This window comes from Nipponia nippon, unplaced genomic scaffold (genome assembly GCF_047370975.1).
Source record: "Nipponia nippon isolate SJK-2023a ecotype South Korea unplaced genomic scaffold, ASM4737097v1 scaffold_9, whole genome shotgun sequence".
NCBI classification, from domain to species: Eukaryota; Metazoa; Chordata; class Aves; order Pelecaniformes; family Threskiornithidae; genus Nipponia; species Nipponia nippon.
Window position 1 is genome coordinate 19,234,072 of NW_028262413.1, and position 25,713 is coordinate 19,259,784.

General features: G+C 44.4%; 1 protein-coding gene across 2 annotated transcripts in view; it reads right to left on the reverse strand.

Annotated features, from left to right (window-relative positions):
- CACNA2D2 (calcium voltage-gated channel auxiliary subunit alpha2delta 2) overlaps nucleotides 1–25,713 on the reverse strand; it is a 227,150-nt gene that overhangs the window by 184,687 nt on the left and 16,750 nt on the right. For both annotated transcript variants that reach the window (XM_087743979.1, XM_087743980.1), the window contains exon 2: nucleotides 18,745–18,826. In XM_087743979.1, coding sequence (XP_087600105.1) covers nucleotides 18,745–18,826 — 82 coding nt within the window. The remainder of the gene's footprint in view (nucleotides 1–18,744; nucleotides 18,827–25,713) is intronic.

A 25,713-nucleotide genomic window follows, 5' to 3' on the forward strand; every position in this document is an offset into this window, starting at 1 on the left:
TAAATCCAAAGCATAGAAAAAATAAGCAGGAAAAAGCTTGGCTATGACAAATGCCATCAAGCGGTAATAGTCAAAACAAAATCCAACAGTCTCCTCCATGAGGTGTTATTCTATTATGGCATCATCTATATAGGAAAAGAGATCAAAAGAAAGAGGAGTAACAAGATTCCTAAAACACCTCCAGACATCTCAAAGCATCAAGATGCCACTTGATAACAGCTAGTGTCAGGACAGGAGAAGCAAACAGGAAGGATTCACCGGGGAAATATGCCCAGACCAAACGCAACAAGCTTGAGACTGTAGCAACTGCAGTTGAATTTCTAAGTATCAGTTAGACAACAGACATAGCTGAACAGGAGCCACCAGGGAGAATCAGAGGATGCTGAGGCAACCATTGCTGTACTACTCCTCTCCCTTCTGCTCCCAACGCTGAAAATACCATGAGCAGGAACTGCAATTGCGATTTGAAGTACCCTCAGCTCACGGGTGCAATGCTCAGAGAAGGACATCTGAGGGAGAAGACAAACAAAAACCTGCTATAAGGGGTAAGGGAGAAACTAGGAGGAACACTACACATTTAGAAGAGAACAGATCTGCAACAAATACGTATTATAAGACCATGGCAAAATAGATGGAAAGAAAGAAATACTGTAAATATTCTACAGCACATACAAGCAGCCCTAGAGATGTACCAGAACAAATATAGAGGAAGAAATTATTACATATAGCTAACAGAGATCCACATTAGGAATGGTATTACAAGAAAGATTACCTCTGTCAGTGTCAGCCCCTAGAGACCTTCTTGGGCTAATGTTTGTCCTCAACAGCTGCTCTTAAGGTCCTTATGAAATAGGGACACCTTTTCTTTCAGCACTGATTTCACTTCTGCTCAGTCTTTCATGAGAAAAATAACTAAAACTGAGGCAGACCACAACAACCAGAAGCAGCTTGAGCCTTAAACCCCCATTTAGAAGCTGGGGGGGGGGGGGGCACGGAAGATTTAAGTGAGTTCACGTGTGTGGTTTTTCCAAGGTTTGCTGGATCTCTATGAAGAGGGTTATAATAGCACACGAAGAAGCTGAAACTAGAAATCTGCCAAAATGTACTTTTCTATGAATACTAGCAAAGTAGTGCAAAGCCCTGCTGTGCCCAAAGTTTTTCTTTACTTTCAGTTCAGGCTAATTTCTACCTATTGAGTGTCAACTTCAAAACATGAATTACAAAATGCTCACAGCGTGCTTATTTTTCTTTTGGTTTCCTCTTAAAAATAACCAACAGTGTGCAATTTGTCCCTAGATTTTTCTGTGGCAGGTGTTACTAACATTCATCAAATGTGAATTTGGAAATCCTCACTGTGGGAGGGAGGTCCATCAATATATTTCTACACCAGGATGACGCACAGAGATCAAGGACCTACCCAGGCTCATAGAATAGGCTCAAGACAGAGACAGGACCCGACAACAGACATCCTGACCAACTACTTTCTACCTGCATCACAAAACTCTTTCCTTCCTTTTGCCAGCAAATCAGCTCAAGTTTGTGCCCTATCTGGACTAACTGAAACTTCACAGACCTACTGATCCAGAAATAAATTTTCTATTTGTCATGAAATCCTAAACCAAATGCCATGCGAGGGAAAAAGGTCAAAAATCAAGCGGGATGTGTGATTCCTCCAGATGCAAGTGGCTTACTTGGATAACGAACATCCCAGGAAGCTCTACGACATTCTCATGCCATAGAAATGCTTAGATAAATGTTTCTGTCTACCTCATTACAGCAATAATAGGAAAGTCACTATGTGATTTTTCTCTTCACTCTATTGCAAGGGTTAAAGCTAGCCACAAAGTTTAGACTGGGATGTTGAGGGCTGTTCAGGTGACAAGCTTTTTGTTCAGTTCAGATTTGGGCTTGAGCCCAAGTGTTATGCACTACAACAGCAATAGCTTATAATGAATTGATTTTTTTTCTGTATAATAGTTTCCCTTTAAAAAACAATTTTTGCTTTCTGATGAAATATGTAGACATGTGCATTATAACTGTCATTGGTTCCCAAGAAAACAATAATCCAGTATGGAATATAGAATTTGCAAGTTAACAAGGACCTACACTTCTTCAAAGTTTTTGTTTTGGTTTTCCTTTTTAAAACCAGTCAATGAGCCACTTCTAAATGCAACAAATCTTGTTAATGAGAAACTCATGTTGGAAAAAAAAAAAATTATATTCTATTCTACCCTTCTGCATTTTAGTATGAATGTGGTTCTCTTTTGTGCACGTCCCCCCAATTTTCCCTTGTCCATTTTCAAAAAGATTCATCCACGTGCTTCCACTTTGGAAATGCTAAGAGCACATTTAAATGGGGGATGGACAGCTATTATCACCATCAATATCTATGCAACCAGTAATTTTGGTAAATCAAACCTCCAGCCCCAAAGCATTGCTTTGTAATTACAGGGACCACTGAGTATTTTTATTTTGTTCAACAGAGGTGCTGAATGACTTACCTGGTGTTTTTCTTTCCTTTGAAGCACAACACGCAAAATAAACCAGTGGAGAGAGGACTTGGATTATCAGACCAAACTGCCTAAATTCTTACTTTTCCTCCTGCTTTGTTTTGAATGTGTTCAAGTGACTGCAGGAGATCCTGTGCACACAGGGCTGCAACTGAGGCACCAGAGAGAGGTTTCTGCATATACAGCATTACAGCATATTGCCAGAGCAAACCAGCTGCTGAAGTGAAGAATTCAGCTTTACCCCTACCACACATTTGAAAGTTATTTGCAGACGGATTTTTACAGGTTTGTTTGTTATTCCAAATCATACAGTAAGCTGCTTTTGCCAATACTTCAGCTTATCCATATCGCAGAGTACAGTTCCTGGATGCTCATGAACTGAGTGACAAGGCTTTGGAGGTGCCCTCTGCAGTGTCACATAAGACCACCTCTACCATCTGGCTGAAGAAATCCAACAACCAGAAGCTGACACACTGGTCTTGCCAAAAAAAAAAAAGAGGAAAAAAAAAACCCCAAACCAAACCAAACCAACAAAAAAAAAAAAACAACCAACCCCAAGAAAACAAAACCACATACTTCACATGAAGCAACTGCAAGTGGACTCTGATAAGATCAACCTGTAGCTTTATTCAGGCAGCTGGAGCTTGTTCAAGTAAGTGCCTAGACAAATACATTCAGTGTTAACTGTGAAAATGTTGGAGCACCACAGATTCAAGCATCTAACTTTTGCCACTTCCAGCATAGCAGTGGCACTCAGGAGAAAGCTCATAGTCAAATAGAAATACAGTATCTGCAGTAAAATACATACAAAATTACCAGGAAAGTAATTGCTTTTGGTATAAATGGTCTTCTTCAAAGTTTTCTCTAGCATAGTCCCTTCAAAAAGAACAAGAATAAATTTACTGCATATGAATTTATTCAAAGCTAGTAGATTCAATATAATGAAATCCTCCTAAGTAAATATCTGATAAAGAAGCAAATGCTTAGCACTTGACCCCAGGAGCTGGGATTTCTTGACACATGGCTGTAATGCAAAGCAGCAGGAACCTCAGGACTGCTGGCATAGAGGAGTTAAGCAAGGAAGATCCTGAAGAGAAGAGGGCTTGACTCCTGGGAGGCGTCGAGGCAGATGGCACGGTGCACGGAGCCACGCAGGGGTCAGGACAGCCCACACTTCAGTTCCGAAGCTGCCAGAAGATGTTCTCTTTTCTCTGCAGAGGACACTGCAAAAGCCCCCTAACTCACCACCCATGCTCTACCCTTCCTTTGCCAAGAGCCACGAGAGACCCTGCATGCATCTAGAATGATGATTTTTGCTGAGTTTTCCCCAGACTTCTTTGTCTCATTGCCCTAGATGTGAGTAGCAGCACACTTTCATTTTCCCTACGCAGTCAGATGCTGCTTGAGAGAAGAACTGTATTAGTCTGTTAAATAAGAGAGGTAAAGAAGGTGCCATTCAGTTGCATCAAAGGATCTTCACTCCCATGACCCTTAAGCCTTGTCCAGAGCGTTGTTGCTCTTACCAGACATCCCACCGGCTCAGGAGCTGAAGGGCCATGGTGCCCTGCAAGGCACTGCAAGTACCTTACTCTGCCATTCAGTGGGCTCCCTTGTCCTTAGGATAGGATTCCCTCTGCCGCAGGTCCTCCCACATCCCAGCTTCACTGCTCATGCAACAAACACCACAGGAGTCCTGTTGCTTATGGGCAATAGCTGGGGTGGCAAAACCTGCTCCTGTAGAAATAACTGAGACCAAGGGCCAAACCCATGGTGACCACTTTCTTTGTACGTACGGTATATCATAGAAGATGAAATGCAAAAGCTCCCTGAATTCATGTTCTCTCTGCATACAGCATGTCACTTAATTGCCCAGAAAAGCCTCTTGGAGAAGCATATGGGAAGTTTTCCCATGAAAAATGACAGTGCTCAAAGTCTTTTCTAGCTAGAAACCACTTGACAGTATCTATCACTACTGACATCTGGGACATAAGCTTCAAAGCAGTTAATTTACAATTTTAGCTAGAGCCAGTTTCCCATAGAAATTGATATCCAAAGTAGATAATTGTTATTCCAGAAAGCAGAATCATTAGAAGAGCAAAAAGGTAAAGAAGCCCATGCAGTAATTAGAGAGCACTGCTGCCACTCCGTGCATCAACTCTGCCAGCACTCAGGTCACAGTTACTTCTAGTGCAAACCCTTGACCACCCCTGTCCATATGAACATCCGCACTCCGACCGTCCTCGCGAGTGCTGGTGCCCATTTATCTCCCTCCACATAACCTCACATCGGACAGGTGGGATGGTGCAGTCCTACAGCCTAGAAGCACCACTCTGCCACAGACCACATATGTGAGGGTTTCTCCTACAGTACCCAGACCTGCTGCCCTGGTTTCAGCTGGGATAGAGTTCATTTTCTTCTTAGTAGCTGGTATAGTCTGTGCTTTGGATGTAGGATGAGAATAATGTTGATAACACACTGATGTTTTGGTTGCTGCTGAGTAGTGTTCATACTAGTCAAGGACTTTTCAGCGTCCCATGCTCTGCCGGGTGCACGGGGGGCTGGGAGGGAGCACAGCCAGGACAGCTGACCCAGACTGGCCAAAGGACCATTCCATACCATATGATGTCATGCTCAGTATAGAAGCTGGGGGAAGAAGGAGGGAGGGGGGGACATTTGGCATGATGGCGTTTGTCTTCACAAGTAACCATTACATGTGATGGAGCCCTGCTTTCCTTGGGATGGCTGAACACCTGCCTGTCGATGGGAAGTAGTGAATGAATTCCTTGCTTTGCTTGCGCACGCGGCTTTTGCTTTACCTATTAAACTGTCTTTATCTCAACCCATGAGTTTTCTCACTTTTAGTCTTCCGATTCTCTCCCCCATCCCACCAGGGGGGAGTGAGCGAGCGGCTGTGTGGGGCTTAGTTGCTGGCTGGGGTTAAACCACGACACCTGCCAAAGCTGCATTTAGGATTGCTGATGACCCCCCTCTTTGGCCTCCCACATTACTGGACTTTTAAGGCAGTGTTTCTACAAGCTATTCTACAACATACTGCAATGCCTCTAAAAGCTTATCATGAACAACCACCAAGACAGGCCCCCAGCTAGGTCCCAAGCCAAAAAAACAAAGCCTGTGTGCATGTCTGTTGGTACAACTGCAGATCACCTTTAGCACTGAGCTCAGGCTTCTCAGCTGTGCTAATTAATTGCTTAAGGAGTTCTCACTGTCTCACCATGATGCAGAGCGAGCAGCCATTCACACTCCTCCACTCGCTGCCGCAGTCACGTTACCTGCTCTGTCTCAAGGAGCTACTAAGGCTGGTCTCCCCATCTGTCCTTTTTACAGACACCATGCACCCCTGCTCCGTCTCTGCAAGCAATAACTGTAAAGAGCCAATTCACAGCAAGACTTTAGAAACAAATGCTTCCTCTGTCCTCATCACTTCCCCATCTCTGTCACCCCAGCAATTAGCAGGAGCTTCAGTCCTCCTGCAGGGTTTCTAACCACACCAACAGTCTTGGGGCAATGCTTGTTTCTTAGCCTGGTGTCCCACATCCGTTTGGCACTTGCAGCTGCCGAGAACACATGCAAGGACCTTCTGCCTAACACACAGCTTCCCCCAGACGCTCGTTTACCGAATTCAGAGTGCTCACCCCTACCATACCCATATAAATCTTATGGTGATGGACAACAGAAAACAACCCTGCTAACCCCCCCAAAACCTGCTGCAATAAGGCCCCTGAAGGGGCTGAGTAACTCCATTACATCATTTGTCTGTGAATCCTTTCCCCAGTCCTTTCCAGTGGCTCCAATACTCTTTCCAGTTCATGAGGCTAGGACCCACGATAATCCTAATCCTACAGGCTAAAAGCATATGATTTCCCCCTACTAACACTATTCCTGGGGATGCCCACAGACAGTTAAAGACCTGTAAAAAGATTCCACAGCCCTGTCAAGCAGGACATGGTCCAGAAATCACATACCACTTCACAGGCTAACAGGTGGACACCCAACGTAAAACAAAACCCAATCCTATTTCGTGACTGCACCTGGGCAGTAACTAGCTTTTGTTTAAAAACTGCTACCCTCATTTCCCAGTCTTGCCTTCAGAGTTGTATGAAGAATAGTGCTGGTTTTTTTTTAGAGGTAAACCAACACTAAATCAAACTTGATGGTAGCTTAATGACTCCCATCAGCAAGTCTGCACAGAGCAGACCAGTGACCTCAAGCCAGTGTCCGACTGAAGGGCATTCACATCGCTGTAGGCACAGTCACAGCAGGGGCTACGCACCGTAGCACACCTTCCACATACACAGGTATCTTCTTCTGCCGGCAAGAATGGTTGTAACTTGCACTGGGTATCAGCATATGTTTTAGAAATGAATCATATTGTAACCAATATGTTAGGAAGACAGGCCAGACTCCTGGAAGAGTGGGGCTAGGAGATGGTTTCTGCTAGCAGAGTGCTTTCAGCTTGAGGTTTGCATTGAAGTTGTTGTATCTACAGCTGTGATGAAAAAATCCTTCTTTAATACTGTTTTGCAATAGCAGGAGAAGCCGGATTCCTTATTGAGTTGTGTAAGCAGAGAAGCCAAGCCTAGAAGTGCCAAAAAACTGCAATTCCCTACCCTCCTTCAGGATGCTGCAGGTCAAGGTGGAAGTAGAATGGCAAGTACATTTTCCCTGATGCTGCTGAATCCTACTCCCTGGGCTGCCATTTGGGCATCTTTCATGACCACTAAACTCACTTTTAAAAGAAAAAGGAGGTTTTATTAGAAAGTTAGTGGATGATCCAAATGTCAGAGTGAAAAATACAGAGAAAGGTTAAGGTTTGGTTTTTTTTTGTTTTTGGGTTTGTTTTGGTTTTTTTTTGATACAGCTGCACTGGAGGTGAATGAACACCAGAGCGTTTTGATTTCCTGCCTGGTTTCAATAAATGTTGCACTCCCAGGCACCCAAGGGACTGCTGTGGTTTGTCAAAACCAATTAATTTTCTTCCACAGAATGCTTCAGGCACCTCAGAATGTCGTTCGAGAGCTAGCACACATCTAAGGAGGAGGGAAAGCTAGCAATCAACTGCTGCTCAGGCTCTGCATCAGGAGCACAGCCCTCCAAACTCACACTCAGCAACAGCAGAGGCAAGGCAAGAACGAAGGCATATCACCTGGTCATGGGAGAGACCTGAGGCCAGAGCCAAAGAGAAAATACCACATTATAAACCGTATGAATATAAACAAGAAGCTGCCACTTGTGAAACATGCCAGAAAGAAGTCTCCTAAGGGACAATTCAAAGCTGAAAGTTTGTCTCTCTTGTATTTCCTGGGATCCATTGCTTAGTGCTAACAGATGTAGTAATGAGCCAGAAGTGACAAACTGAACAGCTGATATTAAGGAAGACATTTGGAAGATAAGCCTTAGAGTTGGGATTCACAGGTTCCCTACCCAGCCCTCCACCAGACTCACTGTGCAGAGTAAGGATTTCCCTCACCCAGGCCTCAATTTACCAACTTACAGTGGGCAGACTGTTATGTTTTCCTTCTCTTCTGTATTGAGATGTAAGAGCAAACTTGTTTGCAAGTAATTTTAATAATCAGCCATGAAATGCACTAGATGTTAGCATGGTATTATCATGCTATGATTTCTTTTTCAATGAACACCAAGACACTGAGAGTTTAAGAATACAATGGAGCTATCATTTATACTCGGAATCAGACGTACACTGTATAGATGCTATGAATATCCTCTTTATGTAGATACCTCATGTCAGATAATTATCACTGGAAGTAAAGTGGGCATCTTTTCCCTTCTACAAAAGGCAGGGATGGAGAAGAATGTTTTCTTGCATGCTAGCACTCTGCAAAAGGGCCAGAAGACAAAAGACAGTTTGAATTTTAAACATTTTGTCTTGAGCACCGTAGGTTCACAGGCAAATCCCTGCTAGAGCAGGAAATGGAAACAACAGCTGATGTTCCCAACAAGCACTACGGTAAGGCCCAGCCTACTCACAATGCCCAGGGGAACTGGGAACCAAGGCTCCTCTGAAGATCCCAGGTCCCTAATCTCAGGTCCAGTGACCACTGACAAAAACAGAAACAAAGAACTTCCAAAATTAAAAGTGACAGCATGCTGAGCAGCGAAGTGAGCTTTACAGTGTAACAAATCTTTAGAAGTACGAGGAATAAATCCGCCCTTCTTTCTTTTTCTGTTCACCAACCATGGTATCTTCAATGACCTACTTGTTTTTAAAAGTAATCCAACATTTACCATTACAATCTTCTTTGCTCCTCAAGTCACATAAACCCCCTGCTGTCTCCTCCTTCTCTATTTACCTGGCCTTACAGTCACAGCAGGGAACTGAAAATCTGCTCCCTGCCTCCTAGCTACAAGCAAAGGCTTCACTTAGGCATCCAACAGATAACAACTAATACTACTGCTTAAACAATCCCTAGAGTGCCTCCTCTGACACGTACAGACATCTCGATCCTGCCACCAGTCCAAGACACATCACCCAGACATTTAGGGAACCGCCCTGATAGAAACAGCCATGCCTCTCATTCACAGCATCTCTTTGCCCAGGCAAATCTCATGTTTCATTCAGACAGGATTTTTCTCTGTGCTCTTACTTACTATTTAATATTTATACTATGGTCAGTGTCCAAAAAGCATGACGCTATTGGTTATGGTAGGTGCTGAACAAACACATACTAAATCTGTCTTGGATGCTTACAGGTGTGAAAGGTCAGTTCGAAAAGGGAAAAAAGTCAATAAAATCTGAAGCCCAGTGAATAACTGAATCACAAGGACCAGACACAAATATAAATCCTACAAAAGGAAACAGAAATTCTCCAAAAAAATATATCAAAACAGAGAAGAGATGCTCCACTTATGTCAGTTGACACTGATCAGCCTGAGAGCAACAGAAGGGAGAGGAGAATCCATAACCATTAGCATCACCTTCCTGCTGCATTTCCTCCTTAGCCTGTTCATCTTTCTGCCTTCATTCCCTCTGCTTTGGATATGACCTCTCAAACTATGAGAGGGCCTGGCTTATCCGTAAAACACAAAAGAGTGTGTTTTTTTCCAAGCTCATTGTATGCAGCATCATCAAAGTTAGCTGCAAAGGATACAAGTGTTGGAAAGCTACAGAACCCTGAAGGTTACTAAAACCTGGAGTCTCCCAAGAGGCAGTTCCTCCTGAAAGCAGAGCCATCTCTTTCCATAAAGCAACAGCAAACCACAGCTTTAATCATAGCACAGGTCCTCAGTCTTTGAGCAAAGCTCTCCTATATAAGCACATCACCTGGACTTCAATGAGGAAGACAAGGCTGATCTAATATCAGACTCCACTCTCTCTCCCTCCCTTACAATAATATTTTAACTCTAAATAATTAAAAGGGAATAAGTACCTATAAAACCAGCAGAATCATTGAAGGCCAACAGGTCAGCATGGCTGGGTGTTTGAAATAAGGGGCTCATTCAAGTTATTCACATCAGATGTCAAAGGTGATCTGTTGTAATGAGAAACGATAAATATGATCATGCAGGCTCGCAGCTGCAATCTACCAGGTTGAAGTCACACTAGAACATAAAACCCACAACTGTGCCCTTGACAAGTCACCTCCACCATGTCCTCCCCACCTTCCCAAGCCCTCCTGCATTTCTACGTACAGAACAAAGGAGATGTGACACATCTTATTGCTTCCTCCATACAATAACCCAGAGTATTTAATGACAGCTTCCTTCTTTAAACCTTTTAGTACAACTGCGTATTTCAGCGCTGGCAGTTGCAGGCTCCTCCACAGTCCAGTATTTGGAAGCAGCTGATCAGCCGCATGAAAACCAGGATTCGGCAGTGTCCGATACCAAGCATTTGCTTGACAAACCTACTAGGAAGAGAAATGCAAACTCCACAGCCTGAAGCATTTCAAGGTGAGGGGGCACTTACAGTCTATAAATAATATTTAAAATCTGAAACTACGATGGAATACGTATACACATTTTCTATTGTTTTGTATCTTGATCAGCAATAGAGTTGCATTTTTGGTTATCAGCTCTGCTCACAGGAGACTGAATCCCAGGCTATATCAATTCCCCTGTGAATGTAAAGGAAAAGAACCATCTGGAGAGAATAATAAAACAATTAACTTTCCATTAAAGAATAATCTATGTATGTTTTTAAGGAGGCAAACTTTAATGATCTCCACCTAATTATTCATCCTGCATTCTGGCAGGGTTGGTTTGGATTTTGTCTTGCTTCATTTTTTAAATGCAGTCTGAAGGTAAAGATTTAGCCTGGAATGGACGTGGGGACCACCCAGGGTCCTTCAGTCAGGGACAGGACAACCTGGCTGAGGGAGGTTTCCAGAAACATCGAGCAAGGTCCCATCGTTCCCATGGGTTCATACAGCTGTGTAATGGCAACACCATCAATTGTAAGAGTTTGAATATTCATGAGGATCTTACAAACATGGTTATTGACTGGCTTGGTACATCAGCTACGTTTTTGGACACTTAGTGCAGAGCAGCGCACTCAGGAGATGCATGCACCTGAACATCAGTCTGTTGAATGCTGGGCTCATTTAACTTGTCACTGACAGCAGTATAAATCAGAAATGACTCCATAAAACTCAACAGCAATCCCCTCTGATTTTGCTAACTCACCAACTAGCTGCAAGTGTATTTTCTTTACAAAGTAATTCTGTAAAGTGAAAAGGTTCAAAGCAAGGGCTTTAAGAACTATTACTATGCCTGTTACCCTTCTAAGCACATACCCCTCTAAGGACCCGCTGGCTGTATGCATGATGGAGAACAGTCCAGGCTGCACCACACGTTCATTATGCAGACTTGCTGAGCTTAACCACCTGCCTCAGTTTCCCAGTGGATAATACTAATGAGCTAGTAAGTGTGCGCGCCTGCACTTCATTCCAGTTTACATAGTGCTTTCCAGCCATGGCTCTCAAACATTTGGAAAGGACCAAATATAGTTTAGGCTAAAATTAATCAGAACATAAATACCAGAATTCAATCACTCAGATCACTCCTTTAGAAAACCTACCTAGGACTCTGGGCTTTCCAGCATGAGAACTCGCACACTGAAGAGCTGGTAAATAGCGAGATAGTGCCCAGGCAATCCTTTGCTACTATTTATTGACCGACTGATTGAGATCAGGCTCTGTGATAGAGTGCAGGCAAGTTTATCTGCCCCCACCCTGCAAGCTACTAAGTTTTATGATCTGAAAAAGTCATTTAAAAAAAACCCATAAACCTGGCACACAAACTAACAAACTAGTCACACCTGAGTCCTGCTGGAAAAATCCCTGCCTCAGCTTCCAAATGTTGCAGAACATTTTAATTGACAGCTTCTGCATAAACGGAGCAAGTTTTGAATCCAAGAGTCTAAGGCATTTTAGCCTCTCAGACTTCTAGCCTGCTCTTCCCCTACAACTGTAAGGGCCCATCTTTCTCTGCTAAATATATATATATATATATATATATATATATATATATATATATATATATACACGCACACCCCAATCTCTCAAAGCAGGGCTCCTGCATCTGCCAACAGGCTGTACACTGCATCGGCACAATGGCTCTGGTGCAGGATCTGCACCACCCACTGGAAAGGATTTAACGAGGGGTGCTAACGTCACACACTGAGCAGCCACATACAGCTATAAATTATTCATACACATTACTCTAATTATGCAAATGTACTAAAAGCTGGAGCATATGTTTCCCTGACATCTCCCAGTACGGATACAATATGGTTCTAGTAGAGAGAAAGAGTGAGAAGTAAGATGATGGGTGTAAGGGGGCTAACAATGGCAAATACTGGCCCATGCAAAGGGTGACAGGGGATCTCCCTTCTCCAACCAAGCTGCTGCAAGGCTAAGGACATTTAAATGCTCCTCCTTGATAATATATTGTTGGCTTTGCACTCAGTGGTGAACAGAGTGCTGAGGCTGCTGAACGGCCCAGGCAGATTAAAATAAACCCAAGCAGTTTGGAACAGGAATGTGTTTATCTGGCATCGCACACTTCCTCTTATCAAACATGAGGAGCAGGGGAGGGCACAGCAATGGTGTGCGGAAGCAGGCTGTGTGCATGCTGGTAGGAGAGGGGGAGGGAAAAGGGGGAGAGGAACAGCAAGGATCAGACGGATAATGCATGAGCATGGGAACCCAGAGCATAGAGCTCTGGGAACCAAGAGCATGGAACCATCATCTTGCTGGGATACAGAGTCCATACTCTTGGTCAGCCCCCAGACAGGCACTAGCTGTTGGAAAACTCAGGTCCTTTCTCCCTTGCAGCATTTGGAAGAAAGCAGGCATTCAGAGCTGCTGTAGCATAAGCAGCTGGCTGCGTGTGTTGCCCAAGCTTTGGGCTCAAACTCCTTCTCTCAACTCTGTTGAGCGCAATGCAGTCACTGGGCATCACTCGTCTCCCACTCTGGAGGCTGGTGCTGACTCCTCAGAAGGAAAAGGCCAGATGCACTCTGTAACGGTGTTTTGAAGTCCAAACTATGGATTATGGTACTGGATTGAATATCAGAAGATTAGCATTTTATTCCCAGCTCTGCCATGTCTAAGGACCACATCACTGTCCTTCTGTAATGTCCATCTGACAGAGCCCTTTGGAAGCAGAAGTGCTCCTCAGACACTGTGTGCAGAGGACTGGGGGGGGGGGGGGGGGGGGGGTCTGATTCTCTAGCATCATTCATTTAAAATCCCATAAACACTTTCCAAATTCTCCAGCCCTACTGAATGACCAGGAGTTTCTATACCCAGAGAAAACAAAAGAGCAAATTAAACATCATGTAATACCACAGCTATGTGGAGGATTTAGGCAATGCTACTATTATGCCAGTAGTTACCCAAGATCAAAAAGGTTGAACAGAAAACCTTGGCAGCTCCTTTGATAAGAGCGTGTCTTACCTCTTAGTGCTGGCAGTAAAGAGACTCTAGCTCTGTACCAGCAGTCTTGTAAAGGATGCACTCACACAGCCACGTGAAACACTCAGTACTGCAGAGACCCCATCACAGGAGGAGTGCTAGTGACTGCAGTAATATACACTGTGGATGCCACTTCAGCTTTTCAGATCCAAGCCAAAACTCTGCTAGTATACTATTTTTTTTTTTAATCCAAGTTCTTGTTTGTGCACAGCTCAACCACAGTTCCTCACCCATGTCAGCCTCAACTCCAAGGATGGCCATGCTTTGAAAACAAAAGGTGACGTATCAGAGAAGCAGCGCTGAGCAGAAGGGACAGGCAGGCTGCAGGTGATGCTGCGAGGCGGACAAAGGTGGGGACGCCTGCACAGATCCTGGTCACTCTGCCCCAAGCCCTGGCCAGCAGGACTTGTCCTTCCCTTTCACAAAAGACCAGATGAATGAACACCAGCACTTCTGCCAGGCAGAGATGCCAAACTGGCAAAACAAAGCTGAGGAAACAGCACAAGATAACAAGCAAGAATAAAAGACAGAGAAATGAAAAATCCACTGAAGTAAAATAAGATGTTGATTACAAGGACCAAGTCCAGCCACTTCTGCTCTGCCACATTCAGCAAAGCCCTTGTGGGTAGCAGGCTGCATCCCAAAGGGCACCCTCTCCCTGGGCTCATTCTCCTCTCCGTGCAGTCACACGTGCTGAGGACCAAGCACAGCTCATGCAGTAGCTCGCTGCCTGCCCAGCTCTGCCAGCAAGCTGCTCACCACACCCCACCCTGGGCTCAGGTTTGGGGCCATCTGGACCTTTATGAACTGGGCGTTTCCTCACCACCAAGGCCAGCAGTATCCGTATCTTCCAGTCATACACCGGTAAGGCAGATCCAGACATTACCTCTTGACTTCCCTCAGTAGCCCAGAGGAAAGGGCAGGAGGGTGCAAAAACAGCTTGCCAGACTTGAAGCTCTGTTCATCCAAACCACCGAGAGGAGAGCAGATGCAGCATGGGTCCAGCTCTGCCGCTCACCCTGCCCCTGCTAAAGCCTGTCTGTTGAGCAGGGAAAGGCTGCATCGCCACTGCGCAGGTGAGTGCTCATCCCTGCTGCTGAAGCGGTCCTCGGGAAGGACAGTCAGAGAGAAGAGCAGAAAAGAAGACGGCACAGAAAAGGGGGCTCAGCACTTACACGGCTTCATTTTTCCCCATCTCATTATGAAGGCTTTGGCTTCCTCAGTAGTTAGCAAAGGAACAAGCCCATTAACAGGCAGCCACAGATAGAAGGTACTAGAGGAGGACAAGGAGATGGTCCAACCAGCTAGCCGCTCACCTCAGGAGACATAGGATCAAACACAATTTAGGTAACAAGCCAGAGGAGACTTGCAACCTCAGCCTGGCTATCCAGCAAGGGGGGGTTAAAAACACCCAGGGGAGCTGCTCAGCAAGACACAAAACCCAGTGGCATGCACGGCTCTGCTGCCGTTGGTCCCACTGCAAGCGCCAGCAAAGCAGGACGCTGGTAGGTTGGGACAGGGCTGCAGCAGCATGGGAAATCTCTCTCAACCACAGAATCTATCCCGGAGCAGGTTTTGCAACATGAAGAAACCATCTAGGCTGGAAACAGGCTGAAATTTAAAGAATTTCAACTTATTCAGCTAGCATTCTAGGGTTCCACATATCATTGTACCAGTCAGAGTTAAATTAGCATGATTTGTGCTCTCAGTTATTTCTGGTGAGCCACCAAGGAGGCGAGGACAACGAGGCAAAGCAACATGCCCTAATCTCTGAGTGCTGGGATTTGTTTTGAGGTACACCAGGAGCAACCGGCCAGCCAACACGATGCTGCACCACAAACACCAAGGGCTGAACGCTGACTCCACTGGGCAGAGAATCAGCTCAGCAAGGCCATGGTCCTCCCTACAGCCCCAAGCCCACAGTCTGTTCAGATATTTGTGGAGCCCCACCACAGCCAGTCTTCAGTGTTTTCAGGGTCTGGACTTCAGAAGAGAAATGAGGTGGTGTCTCACAGCTGAAAGGCGAGCCCGTGGCATGACACCCCTTTGCACCTCACAGCTTCTCACCCTCCTCTGTAGTTGCTACAGAAAAACACTCCACTTGAGCAAAGAAGCATCTGAATGGTGTAAGCTTGGATAATCTCCCCAGAGGAAGCATATGAGATGACTGCCTGCCCACCCTGCAGGAGAGGAGGGAAGCAGGAGCATTTGACATTTAGTACCCCAACTCTAGGAAATGACTGAAGAGTTAAAATAAAAAAAAAAAAAAAAAAATAAAAAAAAGAATCATTCTTGGGTGGGCAGCACTCCAGCAAGATAAAATATTCAGCACTATTATGTTCCTGGACACCATACCTCTGACAATAAATTTCATGCCTCATATGCCACAACAGTTATATGATTTCAGTCAATAACCAAAGAACAGGTCCACATCCTTTCACAGCAACCCAAGAAAAAAAATATTCATAAGTAAACCTGACAAACCTCAGAGGAGGGCATTTTTATTATTATTTACTGGTCTGTCACTTTGATAGTCAGGCCTGAACTGGAAAGGGAAGATCCACTTCTGGCATGGCACCACCTCCAGTGCTTACAGGCTTCATAGACCCATGAGAGCTGGCAGTGGGACCCACCGCCTGCACAGCAGACCCCACCGAGTTCAAAAGGACCAGTTTTGTCTTTGGTGACACTGAGGCATTTTTTTTTCCCCTACTTCTAATATCACTCACTATGTACTAGAAGCCCCCCTCTGCAGACACTTTGAACGTCCCAGGCTAACATGGCAACCCCAAAGAACATCAGCAAGTTGGCAAAAAACAGGCTCTACTTGTCCCATTTTTCTTTATCGTTCCTGCCTCACATGAAACTATCCTTGCTTAATAATAAACCCCTTGAGAAATCTCGGTGGGTGGGATTCACTTCCAGCTAGACAGACATTTCAGCTCCCACTGCTCCTCAGACAGTGGCGTTCCCTTCTCCCCTGAGCCTGCTCGCTCTGTGTCAGAGCGCACCGCAGCTCTGCGGGTTGGTACTGGACTCCCAACACCCGCATCCTCATTGCAAGGCAGCACGACGATGGAGCGAGGTGAGCTACAAGGTCCAAGTCATGCCCAGGTAGTGCCCTTTACAAGAAGGGAAGCACGTACCAAGTCCCAACCTTAAGAATTAGTTGCCACCCTCTAAATTTTGAGTGTGGTTGCAGCAGAATACTTTTTTTTTTTTTTAATCCATGTCTCAGAGTGGGTTACAGTACCACTTTATGACATTAAACAGCTCCCATACTGCAACCCAGGTGAACCTGTGTGCAACTGGTGGGTAAAAGGACTCCCTGCAAGTATAGCTGTGAGTTCTTCAGGATGAAGCACTCCGTGCTATTTCACATCAGTGAAGCTATGCTAGTTTGCACTAGCAAGCGATGTGGTCTTTAAGTGTCATTCACTTGATACTGCATTTATGAATCAAACCCGAACTCCACATCCCAAGTTCCTCCCTGAAGATCCACAGACAGCCTCTACTAGTCCTTTCTAGTGTTTTAATGGCTGCAAGTTGGAATTTTCCATAGCTCATTTCTTGGCTTCGGGTGGTTTATGCGTTCACCAGATAAAACAATTGTGCACAGCTCCCTCCCTTCACAAGAAGGTTCCAAAACCGATTTCAAAAAATGCCTTCAATCCCTCTGTAGTCAGTTTATCTGGTATTAATCCATTAAAGTGATGCACTATGTTCTATCAGAAGAATTAAACAGAAAAAGTGGGAAGCTCTCTTACCTGTAATTGACTGACTGGCCAATAGGAGTCAAGTGCTGGCAAATTGGAGGTGTAATTTCTATTTAATTATGGCATTAAAAAAATTACATGATATACCTAGTTAACATGCAAAGGAGCAAAATCAAAGCTAATAAGAATAAATTGTAAGAGAGGACGTACAAAATGTAGTAGCAGTCTTTATTTTTCAAATGTGCTCTGCTAAAGAGTATGCTGGCTGCTGCGCCCATGTATTGCCTGGAAAACTTGCATCCCCGGCTCTGATTCTAAGACCCTGCCAACATGCAAACCTGCATTGCACAAATGCATGGATACAATCAAAAATATTTGTTAAAACCCAAGCGGTGTACATGCCTTTCATGCTGCACGTGAAGTTTATATCAATCCAGCTGAAGTTCAGTTGAAATGTGTGCAAGCAAAGCCCAGATACACCATTCTAGAGCTCGAATATGAACGCAAATGAATGGATGAACTATGAAGAGTTTTGCAAGCCTTCAATTAAATTAATTTTAAAATGCATTTAAAAGAAAATAGTGCGACTTCTGTGTTTAGACAATGGGTTACAACCAACAGTATAAAACATGAACAGTTCTGTTGAAGCCAGTATAGCTACTAGTGTAAGACAGTAAGAGGCCCATAAATCATTGGCATCTGAGAAGAACATGCCACTGCTATGAGAAAACACGAATACACCCCATGCTTTTTTCTGGGGCAACATATTTATCATGCTAGAGAAGCCCATCTTCTTTAGATTAACACCATAACCCTAACTTCAAATTATTCTATTTCAAAACAGCTAGTCAGCACAACGGTGTTGGGAAGGGGAAACAGGGTCTTACCGGGGAGAGGAAACAGGGAGGGTCTTAAAGACCCTTTGATCCACAAACCTAACAAACCATAACGAAGCCATTCTGTAACTGCCCTAACCCAACCCAGAGCGCTGCTGCCAGGAAAAGAGGAGGTCTGGCTTCTGCAGCCTGCCGTACCCAGGCCCTGGTGCTAAGTCAGGGAGCAGGAGGCAGATGCCAGCATCAATAACAGGGTTTTGTTTTGTGCACTTGGAAACAGAAGGCAAACAAGAATTGTTTTACCCGCAATGTAGATTTAAAAAACACAGAGCTTCCAATGGCTAGTCAAATCATCCTTTGAACATTTCCTGCTCTGTCAACAGAAGTTTAAAATTAAAACACAAACTAAGCTACCTTCAATCCCTGGAGGAAAGGTTAGTTGGATTTAAGATGTGTTTAGTGTGTCATATAGAAAAAAAACCCCACAGGTACATGCTCAGATAGCAGTGACATGCAGCCCAAGAGACAGATACAAAACACACTCACTCCCACACACTCGATAAATGCATCAAATTGACCAGCAACCAGAAGCACAGCCAGCCATGACCCTGCACATGGAGTGAGCCAAGAGCATGACTTATTGCAAGTGATCACACAGGTGATTTCTGCAGATGAGAACATTCATTGCCACAAGGAAGGCAGCACAGGTAAAAGACAGACAGCTTACCCCTCTGAGCTGCTGGACTCCACCAAATATCCTCATCACTCCATCAATCTCCTGCTCCAGCCTCCTGGCCCAGTACTGCATACTGCAAGAGACGGAGAGACAGAGAGAAAAAGAAAGGGAGAGAAAGAAAGAAAGAGTCAGAGCCCTGACACTTCGCAGATAAGCAAGGCAATTGAAGGGAGAGGGAGGAAATCGGTGCCCTCGGCTAAGTTAACTGCTCTCTTTCTGCAGCACCGGGTGCAGGCAGAATACCAAGAACATGCGGCTTGGAGAATTACAGCTGGGGCAGGTTTTAAACTTCAAGACTTCAAAATTTATGCACAAGGCACCACAGAGAGAAAAGGTACAACCAAAATTGCAAGGCATGGTTTTGTTGTTTTGTTTTGTTTTTTTTTTTTTTTTCCTTCTTATATAAACAGTTGCAGTAGATAATTATTTAAGCCCAGAGTGATTAACAAGGTCAAAGTGCTCTGGCGTACAGAAAACAGCTTACTGCTTCAACAGGGCTCCGTGGCAGAGAGCAAACACAGAGCCACGGCAGGACCAGCAGTGCCTGTCCTACTGCGGCGATGGATTATTGCTGCGGTACAACAGAAGAGACCTGGGCAGAGCCAGGAGCCAAGCACAGGGCATTGAGTGCCCAAAGGCTCAGCTGCTTTGCACCTTCAGCTAAGCCCAACCTGAGCCAGGCGCCGATTCTGCCCACCACAGGCAGAGCTGCCTCCTGGGGCAGGAGAAAGGGCCAGGAGCTGCCATGTGGCATCTCCTTCGTCCTGGTCCCTCTACAGCAAGGGAGCTGGCTGCCAGTCCTTCCAACACGCACAACACCCTCTGATATATTCAACCACACATATTTCCACTTAAAGCAATAACACCAAGTTAAAACAACAACAAACCCCCCCTCTTCTAAATCCACAGAACTTGATAACTCTCCTTCTTTTAATGAGATTTCCTGACTCCAGCCGCTGGCCACACAAATGTCAAATCTCCCATCTGACCTGGAAAACCAATGCTCGATTGCCTCTGCACCACTTGGCACTGCCGTTGGTGCTTTTCCACAGCACCATTCATCTCTCAACGCTATACTGGACAAAGGAGGGAAGGAGCACAAGCAGCAGAAGGTAAGGCCAGCAGCATGGCAAAGCAATGGTGGGAGGGAGCAGACCAGCTCTGGCGCTTTGCCCTTTTGTCAGGTTCACCAAGTGATTTCATTCTTCGTGCAGAGATGCTCCCCAGGCAGCCCACGCATGCTCCCCTACCACCCGCAAAGCCATGGGAGAGGCTCTCCTGGAGATCAAGGAGCAAAGAAACCCAACTAAGAAGCAAGGCCACGGAGGACTCCGAATTATACAGCACGGCCCAAAAGCTGGGCAGGAATGTCAAAGCAGAAAGATGCCCGAGACGACCAGCAGAACAGAGCCGAAGCATCGCTTGTGAGGGGTGTGGGGACAAACGGAGACAGAGGGAGGCACTGGCAGACAGACGTGTGTTACTCACACAGGCAAAATTCATGCCAGTTAATAACATACAAGGCTGTGGATGAAAACAAGATTTAATTGTGCATGCCAAATCTTCCCAGTTTTCCAGTGTAACGTATGCTATTTCCCACATTCCTGCAGAGGCAACGCTGTCTGTTCTCCCCTGGGAGCCTGGCTGGGGAGGAGGGGAAATCCAGGGAAGGAGGTGGGTGAAGACATCTGCAAACCCACCTTTCTGCCAAAGGAGGGAAAGGAAAGCCTGCAGTGGGACTGCCAGTGTAAAGATAAGGGGTCACAAAGAGAGCTGAGGGGGGGATTGGTGGGTTTTTTTTTTCTTTTCCTTTTTCAGTCAAACATTTTATTTGCTATCAAAGGTATATTCAGGTTGTCCAAAGTTACCCATAAATCTTCTGAAGTGTAAAAATAAATATTTTTTGGTGAAAATACAAGTCATTCATTTAAAAAAATGCCTTGAAACACGAAAACTTTTTTTTTTATTATTTTTTTTTCTTCTCCTCCAGTTTGTCCAATGAACTGAAAAAAAAAAAAAATCAATTATATGCTCATACTCAGCCACAGGTCCAAGAAACCCCGGTGAAGACTTATGGAGCTGACACCTTTCCTTAACTTCCAGCTCTGTGCAAGATCCTCGATTTCAGTGACACCCGCCTGTGTCAGCTCCCTCCTACACCACAACAGCAAGGGAAAATCACCACCCATCTTGAGCTGTATCCATCAACATTAACAACTGCTCATATTCGCATAAATGTCACGTATGGCCAAGCCTTCAGAGAGGATTAGTTATACAGGGAGACAGAGGCATCAGTATTACTCTGTTGGTATATGCAAAAGAGACACTGAGCACTCAGTTGGGCTGGGATTTAAAATTAATTTAAATTTAGTCAGCAGGCTTGTTTAAAAAAAAAAAAAAAAACAAAAAACTTTTTTTAACTTATTCCACCCCCTGCCTCCACCTCAAGAAGTACTACTATTTTAGGGAAAAGTCATTGGATTTTTCATTCATGAGAAAGACTGCAATTCCCTTCAATTGTGCAGTGTTATGATACCTGCCTCGCAACCTTACAGACCAGCAGTTTCCCAAAAAGTCCAGCTAAGCCTTGTCGTACAAGCTTTAGATACCACTATTAAAAAAAAAAAAAGTGTATTACAGTATCAAAAAAGGCAGGAGGGGATTTCTGCATAGCTGACACCAGGTTTCTAGATTAAAAAAATATAATAGCAGAAGCCACTTTTTTTTGGTGTAGTATGGCTATACAAGAGCTTTTGTCAGCGGTAGTAAAAATTCTTTTTTCCAACTAGCACATCCCTTACCCACACCACAGCACTGGAAAAGCCTTTGTGTGTATCTGACCCATTACTATGTCCCTCTAGCCCTGGTAATGTCCAGGACCAGAAGTCTTCAGAGAGGGCCACATCCCAGAATTTGGAGGTTTCATCTCACTTGCTGTATGCTGGGTTGAAAGCTACAATTAAAAAAAAACAGAACAAAACCAAAAAACCACCAAACCATAAACCATAAACCCCATTGTTATTCTGTCTCAGTTGACCTTCTGCCTCATGCTTCTCTCCCACAGCCACTGCACTTAAAATTTTTTGTAAGATGACCGTAGCAAGGATGAAGAGGGTAAAGAAACTGATAGCCCATTATGAACATGGAGATTTCTCTTTGAAGCGTGTCTCATATGGAAGCTGTAAGCAATAAGACATGACAGTCATTGCATTCCTGGGCCATTACTGCACGCCTCAGGTGGCATTACAGGGCTTGAGGAGCGATAACTCCTCAAAACACGCAGCCTGGAGTGCCCTACTGCTCTTGTGAAATGGCACTTACAAATAAAGCATACAGAAAACAGCTGATGCACCAACTGGGAAGCCACTACCACAGATGTAAGTGCTGCTCACAGAAAGCCACCAGTCCCCTTCATGAGCCATGTGCACAGTCTCCCCCCTTAAACCGAGTACGACTTTAGTGTCCTCTGTACCGAATTAACACGGACGAGGAAGAAACCTTTGAGCTCAAGTATCTGTGATTGCGCTCAGTAGCTCTGTGCCTACAGGAACCGCACGCAAGGAGCCTGGCAGCCCCACCATCCGCTGTCCCCTCTTTAGCACGGACATGCGCAGCACATCCCAGTGATCCCCATCATCTCAGCTGGCTCTGCCTTTGCTGGAGAGTCTCCATAGGACTCTTCCAACCTAACAACTCTACAATTATCGTATGCACAAGCATGATCGCACACATTCAGGATATACATTAAAAATCTCCTGCATTGAGAAAAATGGTTTTGTTTCCTTCCCCTGTATATTTTACAGCCTCCTGTGCAACATTTAACAAGGGACATAAATGATTTTTGAAAACACAACACCATTTATCACTGCCTCTCCAAAGAAAACTACAAAAATGCTAATTGATTTCATAATTTGCATATTTGATTTTTCTTAAAGATGAGATAAAGTAGGCTTAAAAAAAAGGAGCAGAGCTTCAAAAATATTTACTGTGACAAGCAGCACATCAGGAGGCGAATCACTGCTGTTGCAGTCGGGGCCAGGAAGCAAAGCGTCCCGCCTGTCCCACTCCTGCTCAGTGGGTGCCTGGGCCTTGCCACTGGTCACAGTAACCCTTACTTAGGGTTAGGGCATGTTTCATGCTTTAGGTGACCCAAGCAGTTGCAAAGACTTCTGTGCATGTCCACGCTGGTTTGTGAGGCTACACCACTGCTCCAGCTGTGTGGCTTCGGAAGAAAATGAGAATTGCCTGGGAAGACAGAAGAGAGGCTGTCCTTGGTCCACATCCTCCCATGCTTGTGCACACAACAAATGGCAGCCTGGAGTCCTGGTCTTCTGTCCAGAAGCTGAAGACATGTGCAGAGAAGCCACCAGTGCAAGCCACACACTGACAGCCTGTGGCCAGCACCACGAGGATGTACCGCTGCAGCTCAGCCCGGGGTCACTCTGCCCCTTGGTGGCTCAGGGTACATGGGATACACCCTTCACAGGCTGCAGTCACACCTCTTCACATCTAACCTGGAGGTGGGTAAGGCAGTTACACAAACTACTAATGAATATAAGCCTCTTTGCAAGCAGCCTCTCACAAAAGCACAGAAAAGAAATAAGAGAAAATAAAATTAGTTTTCTGCTTGAGGACACTTTTTTTTTAAAGCAGCCTTAGGAGAGTGCTTGTTTGGCTGTGAGCAAGAGGGGATGTTTAAAAAAAAAAAAAAAGTATAGAAGACTCGGTCCTTTTCTCTTGCTGCCTTCCTGGCCCAAAAAAATAAGAGAAGGACTCACACAAGGACAAGAGGAAAAACTACTTGCTAAGTAGATATACTGCCCCAAAGCTTATTGGGTCCTACAGAGAGAGTGTTCTGTACAAGTGTCTACACTTCACTCAGTGTGTTCAGCCAAGAATGCTTCACTCTGATTCATACGCTTTGGTTCAGTGCCCAGATATTGCTATTTAATAAGGTTATTAATTACTGTGTTGTCTAATTTTTGCTGTGCAGGAACTTCTTATAACTGGCTTATTCCTTCAAGATGCTTAATCCTTTAACTATAATAGCACACGTGTCAGTGCGCAAGCGTGCATCTGTGTATGCGCACGCTCATGCCCCCTCTGAGTTTTCTCAATTTCATACATACCTGGGCTGTAAAACCCCACATGAGCGAATAGTTACATGTCAATGAAAAACAAAGTTGCCTTTTTTTTTTTTCTTTTTGAAGATACAATTTCCACAGAGCACCCGTTTCCTTCAAAATAACCAAATAACTTACTGACCATGCTTCCAGACATTATCAAGCCTCCCACACTGTCATTTTATGACTCCTTTTTAATTTAAAGTATGTGCACAGGTGTTTATATAGAGGAGGGGTGGGAAAAATTTGCCTGCTGGACTAGTCTTTTCTTAATATTTGTCAAGATATTATTCACCTCTGCCATCTGGTCTCCCCTATAATAAGCATGCATCTTTGACACTAGTATAGGAGGGAAGGAAAGGACAAATGAATACTAAAACTATATCCCAAGGAAGATCTTTAAGAAACATGAAGGGGAAAGATAGTGGGACAGTGTGTTCTACATTTAGCTATACCACCAGATTACTTTGTTCTCCTTGATTCAAACACTAACTTTCTGCGTCTGTTTCTTTGTCCTATCTTTTGTCTGCCCAATCTTTACAATTTTTTTGCAGCAGGGTATGTCTTGCAAAAAAAAAAAAAAAAAAAAAACCACAACAAAAACAAGTGCCAAACCCCCTACCAGATCCATCCTAATCCCAGTTTGATGCCCCAACAAGTATTACAATACAATAAAAAGGATAACTGGGGAGTTTTCTCAATCTGCAGGATAGATAGAGCTGGGCAAGAAGAGAGGGGAAAATAGTCTGACAACTATACAGAAAATTTGTGTTTCATTAACAGTTCTTGAGCACAAATATTCTTGTAGGTACCTGTGAGAAAACCAACAGTAACCACCAACTTGCCACCAATGACATTTATAGCAACAGGAAAATCATAAATATGATTTCTCCATCAGAACACAGAAGCATTAACCATTTAAGGCCTAACTCCATCTAGAAACAGAACAGGTAGTAGGTGTTCAGTCAGTCATAGACATGTGGGATGGCAAGGGCTTGGGGAATTCCTCTTCCACCATTAGTTGCACTGGGACGTGTAAGCACCTGAACCCTCTGCATGAAGTACTGTCTAATCTGTTCTTTAAATCCTCCACTGAAGGTGAGCCCAATATCCCCACAGTACCTTTTTCCAGTTCCATTTTTCACCATGTGGTGAAAAAGTTCCTTTCTTATCCACCTTAAATCTCATTTCCCTCTTCCCACTTATCCCACCTACAGCAGACACTGAAAAATTCTTATGGCAAGCTCCTAAGAACTGGAAGATCATTATTCTGTTGCAACCTTTGCCCTTCGAATTCTTTATTTTTCTAATCCAAACTCAATTTTTTCCAGCTTTCCCTCTTTTGCACTGTTTTCTAAACATTTCATCATTTTTGTTGCCCTGCTCTGGATTCTCTACAGTGTACCTACATCTCCAAAGGCTCATGCCAAAAAGTGAGAACAGGTACTCCAACAGGAAGTTAAACCCAGTGCTGTATGAGGAGGAAAACATCACCTCCCCAGTTTTGTCCAAGAAACTACTGTGCACTGCAGAATAAATGTGCCCTTCTGCTATGACAGCACTTCATTGACTCAAAGTTTGTGATCCATGATAATTCTCAAGATCTTTTCTGCCACACTGCTACCCAGACAGATATTCTTTATTCTGTATTTGTACATTTGATTTCTCCCTCTTAAGTGCAGCACTTTGCATTTGTTTTCACTGAATTTCATTTTGCTGATATCCAGCTTGCTGTTCAATTTTTCTAGATCATTTTGAATTCTGATAATGCCTTCTAAAGTACATCCAACCCCTAGCTCAGTGTCGCCTGCAAATTTTATAAGCATATTTCCCATTC